The sequence below is a fragment of the Vigna umbellata genome, chromosome 3 (assembly GCF_029865625.1).
Source record: "Vigna umbellata cultivar VRB3 chromosome 3, Vumbellata_1.0, whole genome shotgun sequence".
NCBI lineage: Eukaryota > Viridiplantae > Streptophyta > Magnoliopsida > Fabales > Fabaceae > Vigna > Vigna umbellata.
In genome coordinates, this window is record NC_142167.1 from 15,158,260 (window position 1) to 15,164,588 (window position 6,329).

Below are 6,329 nucleotides of genomic sequence, written 5' to 3' on the forward strand. Positions count from 1 at the left end.
CCACTGTGATCCATTGATATGGACAGTTACCTTCTTCTTCCAGCTAGAGCTTCACTCCTTTTGCCACAAAATGAAATGAATCGAACCTTTTGACCTCTAAATTTAATGATGTTCTAGAGACCAACTTAGACATGTCCTTTTAATTAACTTCTTTCTTTAAAATTTAGATTATTTGGCAAAATAATCCATACACCTTTTTTATTATAAAAAATGTCAAACATATTTTAAAAAAATTATTTCACCGTCCTCCTTTTATAGAAAATGTGTCGTAACAGATATTTCTGTGACGATGCTAATTTACTATCCCACTAAGCCGCGGTGACCACATCTTAATTGAGTTTTGCTAAGAATGTCGTGAGAACAATGATTATAAATATTGACCATAATTTATTAAATAACTATAATGTAATTAACATAAACATTAGAAACTACTAAGAATGTCCAGATGTCAAAATATGTGATAATAGATAATAGAAAGAGAGAAAAAGTAACAAAAAATAACCATAGAATAAATTAATATTAAGAAGACATGGCTCTTAAGAGGGTCAATACAGAATGATACAACTTACAGCTGACCCGGAAAGACAACAAAACAATGTTGGAGAGATCCCTAGAAACACATAAAAAACATCTTCTCTAATATTATAAAATGCCTCAACATGTTTAGTAACGCAAAGTCTACATTAAAATTACATAGCAGCACAGATTGCCCTATATATAAATTCCTACTTCTCCAGAACATACATTAAGGCAATGACTTATGTGAGCTATTGCCTACTGGCTAAGGAAACCAAAAGGAAGAAAATTTACCATTTATATAAAATCAACCAGTGAAATATGGGAGAAAACTTAGGCAACCACACCCTTATCCAAGATAGCAAATCACCATCCCTCTAAAAGCTTAACTTGCAACGGGTTTTGCAATTACTTTCTTGATGGCTTCAGCATATGTCCTGTGCTGATAGGTCAGAGTGGATTCCAGCAGGTCGAAGAGCGAAGTCTTAGGATTCCAACCTGGCAAATTATCAATAAGGTCAAGTAAGATACATTCTTTTAGAAGGTCAAATAGAGTGAGAAAGTGACGAAATTTACCAAGCTGCTTGTTTATTATGGTCATGTCAGGAATTCTCTTATCACTGTCATCATATCCCTCACCATAAAATTCTTTTGAGCTCACATCAATGGTTGGGGTTTCAGGAGTTTTTTCTCCACTCACCTTTGAGTAAACCTTTAGAACGAAATAGAATAACAATTCATTATTGAATTTCAGAAACAATAGGCTTAAATTCTAACAGTAGGTCGAATAATTAAAAACTAGATCACTTCACCTGAATCATTATTTCAGCAAGCTGCCTAACAGTAACCTCGTTGTTTGGGTTACCGACATTAAATATATGACCATTAGCTCTGGCAGGATTTTCCTGTAAAACAAGACATGACACTCAGTGAACCAATAATTTAAGATGAACAAAATCACATGGCCTGTGTTTAGAAAACAAGTAGTCCCAAAAATAACGAAAAAATAGACAAGAACCTACAATCATCAACAAGACAGCTTCAATAGCATCTTTAATGTAAACAAAGGTTCTTTGAGACTGTCCCCCGTCTACAAGCTTGAGGGGCTCTCCTCTAAGAAGATTCTGCAGTAAAAGAAAAATTGAGGAATTTTGAACAAATTTTTGAAAACTCAGAACAAAATTCAGCAAAAGCAAGTAACTGACATTGCTAAAGCATGCAAGAACCCGAGGAACACCCTCACTTGGACCATCGATGCCAGGAATGAAATCCATTCTAGGTCCAATCCAGTTAAAAGGCCTAACAATGGTGAATTCCAAACCATTTTCAGCACCCTCAGCTGCCAACAATCACATAAGTGAGAACAATCAACACTCGTCATTGGATTATTTAAAAAGAAACACTACATTAAAACAAAAAATAAAATAAATCTCACCATAAATCAGCCTCTCAATCAACTGTTTAGCACAGGCGTAAGACCACCTCTGCTTTTCAATAGAACCAAAAATGCAAGGAGATTCGTCTTCTTTAAGGACAAAGTACGCCGGATCCTAACACAACATAACAAACACATATAATCTAATCTCATCGCAAGAAACAACAAAATACCAAGTCTTGCAGCCAATCCAAAACCAGAAAAACATATAGTGAAGAATTCTGCAAAATTGAAAAAACCAACACTAATCTGTGATCCTAAAGAACAAACAAAAACCATAACGATAATTAATCAAAAACTCACAATACGTCAGCTTCATGTAACTGAATTAAAAACCGGAATGCATGTGAAGAAGTACATGCAAAATCCAAAGGCAAATCCATCAAGAAAATCCACATTACCTTAACCTCAAAAGTACATGGTCAAAATCACATGATAAAAAGACAATAATCATACACTAGTAACAACCTAAACAAAACGTAAAAAACAATTAGCCACGTCACTTCAATAAATCCAAATCACCGACAAATTCCAAATTAAGAAAAAAGCACAATTCACAATGCACAGATCTGGAACGGTCGTACAAGAAAACGGTTAAAGAGAAAAAGAAAGATTACCTTACGAAGAGGACTATCTTTGGGGAGAAATGCTCCAATCGTTTTCCCGTACACTTCGCAAGTGGAGAAGTGGATAAGGCGCTTGTTATTCTCCGAACAGTATTTCACCTACAAAGAACGAAACGACGTCGAATCGAAACCAAATCTTTAAGATTCGATTTTGAATTGAAACGTAACAGGAAGCAGAGGAGTACCACGGGGAGCGCGTCAATGAAATTGCTGTAAATGGTGTCAAGCGGGCGCGTGTTGTAATCCGCAGGGGTGCAAATCGCAGCGAGATTAATGGTCTGGAACAGAAAGCAAGGAGTAAAGAAATTGAACAGAAACAAAAATGGAAAAAGAAAGATAAAACGAAAGGAAATAGAAGTGGTTGTGGAATTACGAGATCTGCCATCTTGATGAGACCTTCGAGACGAGAATCGTGTTTGATGTTGAGGCGGTGGAAGGTGATGCGACCGGCCCAAGGCAGAGAATCGGGTTCCAGAAGGTGCTTGATCTTGTCATTGTAAACGTCCAAGGCGAAAACCGTGTGAGGGGTTTCGTGCATGAGTTTCTCGCAGAGGTGCGAGCCGATGAACCCACCGGCACCGATCATGCAGATCGTGATAGGCTTGATGGGGTTACCGTCCAGATCCACTCGCGCCATTGTGCTGCTTCGATTCATACACCAAGCAACGCTACCTCCAATTCGTGGTGATTATAACGCAACTCAGCGAGTGGACTATATATAGAAGGAAGAAATGCAAAATAATAAATAATAATAATAATTATTATTATTATTATTATTGTTTTATTTAATAATCTCGGAATGAAAATGAAATAGAAGGATTGAAGAACGTGCATTTCTACTTCCGATTGTGAAAGCGTTTCTAGGACCTTTTTCCAGTTTTCCACGCGCCTTTTTCGCGTCTACTCTCTACTCGCTCTGGTACCCGCCAGGGATGAAAGAAAATCTCCACTTCCATTTCATAGAACTATTTTTTCTTTCTCAAAATAATTTATTTTATCATTGCATATATTTAAATTAATTTTAAGTGGTAGATTTATATTTAAATTTATCTGTTCACATAAAATCTATGTAGTTATTTCTGACATGTTTCTAGAATAGATTATAAAATTTCTTCGACAGAGAAAAAATATTTGATAGTATTAAAGTTACAATTATTTTCTGCAATAGATTACTTTTCATTCAAAGTCTGTTTTTTCCAATCCATATGTGGATTTTAAAATTTAAACAAAAATTGAAAAATTATCTTTGTTGAACATATTTTAAAATTTGAATTATTATTGTTTCTCTTTATTTTTAAATCCAGCCAAATTTTTCTTATTTAATATGGTCTCCACTGTATTAAGCTGCAGAAAGGGGTATTTAATTTTTCTTCCAATTTTACCCTTTCAGCTTTAACCACCTTCTCCATTTAGTTTGAGTTAATATTTTCAATCATTCTTCTAACATAAACATGGGAATATGGTTAACTTTCTTTTGTGGGAATAATAATTGTTTATACACATAATTTCACGATAAAATACTTCAAAACAATTTTTATATTTTTACTTCAGATAAATTTTTATATTTTTACTTCAGATAAATTTTTATAGTTTATTCATTTAAATATAATTTAATCTTTATTAGAAGAAGTAAATCGAGACGGGCCAAGCATATAAACCCTTAAAATCACTAGAAAAATGCGATAAGGACTGATATTTGGTTGTTTCATCTATCTGGAATCATTTTATCTCATATCTCCAAATTATTTTAAAATTTTAAAATTATCTTTATAATTAAAAAAATTTATCTTTTCTTTTTATTAGATTTCAAAATTTGATAAAAAAATTTATTGAAATTTAAAATTTGATAAAGGATTTTTTAAAATTTTATCGAATTTCAAAATTTAATGAAAGATTTTTTTATTGAATTTTAATTCTTCAAAATTTGATAAATATTTTTTTATTTTTTATCAAATTTTGAAATTTGATAAAGTCTTTAAAAAATATTTGAATGAAGTCCTTAGTATGATTGTCCTGACTTGTATTTCTGCTTTGAGTCTCTTTCATTTGTATGGTGGTCACAAAATGAAAAATGTATATTGGTAGGTCGGAAAATACCAATGATTCAAGTTAATAGCATGCCTACCATTCAACCAATTGTACGTTGCAAGGTTCTTCGTGTATGGTGTGTTGCAGTAGTGAATGATTATAGCTATACCAGAATGCGTACTATTACAATCACAAGTTAATAATTGGTGCCAGTAAAGTTGTCGTTCTTTGAAATTTTAAGCCCTCTTGCATGTTATATGTTTAATCCTAACTTTATAACATTTTTTTCAATTATAACTTTAAATTATTTAAAAAATAGTTAAATATATTTTTCGTCTAATTTTTAAGGATAATAATATTTTGACAACATTTTAACACCATCCTATCATTCTGTGATTGGTCCATATTGGTGTTTATGGTTATTATTATTGATTGTGGAGTAACTTTGAACCAATCACATAATGACACGTAGATAATCTTAAAATGTTGTCAAAGTATCATTATATAATTTTTAATGAATTAAAATTAGTCTCAATTTTAATTTAATTTAGTTTCTCAATTTAAAAATATGTAGATTTAATTATTTTAATTTAATTTTATTAACGTTTTAAATATTTTATGATAATATTTGGATAACTTTAACTATTTAAAATATATTAACAACATTTGGATAAAAAAAAGACTAAATCATATAACTTTAAACATGAGAAATTAAATTAGTCTAAAACTTTAAAAAGTAATTTTAATTTTCACTAAAAAAAAATTAAAAAAATATTTAACCTTTTAAAAAATGAACAGATATCAAATGAAAATAAACTTATTCAGAACATGTACATAAAATTTTCAAGCACTTGAAAACATTAACATGCATGAGTTAGTGATGAAAACATTTCAAATACGTCAAGTTTGTAGCATTACAATTCAAAATATTCTTTAAGAATGCGGGTCCGTATGTTTTGTAGGCCGAAAGCCTAACTAAACAGATCAAATTAGACCTACAAGGTCACTTCTAATCTTTATATACTTGTGGAACCATATGTTTATTTATTGTAATTTAGTGGAGTACATGTGTAAGCAAAAGAGATGTCTGAAATTTAGAAAGTGAAAGACAGGTGTGTAATATAGATTGGACGATCGATTTTGATCGTAGGAGTAAAACTTAAACTTTCAAACATCATTTATCAATCATCCATCCACACATCCAAACATGCAGTAACACGAATATTTCATATTCATCAAAAATCAAACAAAGTATCATACAAACATACAACCATTCAAAACAAGAATCTTAATCAAATTATATAAGTTTCTCTTACTTCTAAACGTAACCAAACGCCCACATATGCAGAATATAGCTCACTACTACCAAAGACCTTAACGTTCGATAGTCACCCTTTAAGAAACTAAAACAAACAGAAGACCAGAAATACTCAGAATAAGATTATTCACTCATGCAACCAGAAATCTGGGTTTGCATGTGAAAAGAAACGAACGTTGCTAAGGAAAAAGTAACTCACTGACCTAGAACCACAACTCGATCGGTTTAAACGAAAGCCTTGACGCAGGGAGAGTTCAAACAGTGCCTGAGAAGTGATCGGAAGAAGAAAAGATGAGATTTTCTTAGAGAGAAAGTGGAGATGGTAGAGAGAAGGAGAAGATTCAGAAGGTTGAAGATGATGGTGCATGCAGAGAAGTGGCACGAAAATTAGAAAGTTTAAATTTTA

At 32.0% G+C, this 6,329-nt stretch overlaps 1 protein-coding gene across 1 annotated transcript; it reads right to left on the reverse strand.

Annotated features, from left to right (window-relative positions):
- Positions 1-488: 488 nt before the first annotated feature.
- Positions 489-3,271, reverse strand: LOC124846394 (UDP-D-apiose/UDP-D-xylose synthase 2-like). The gene is made up of 9 exons (XM_047323638.2): positions 2,951-3,271; positions 2,763-2,855; positions 2,569-2,676; positions 1,952-2,066; positions 1,722-1,855; positions 1,539-1,640; positions 1,329-1,421; positions 1,093-1,228; positions 489-1,014 (listed from the first exon to the last, which is right to left on the reverse strand). The coding sequence occupies exons 1-9, from the start codon at positions 3,230-3,232 to the stop codon at positions 902-904; spliced, it is 1,176 nt and encodes a 391-aa protein (XP_047179594.1). The 5' UTR covers positions 3,233-3,271; the 3' UTR covers positions 489-901.
- Positions 3,272-6,329: the final 3,058 nt, after the last annotated feature.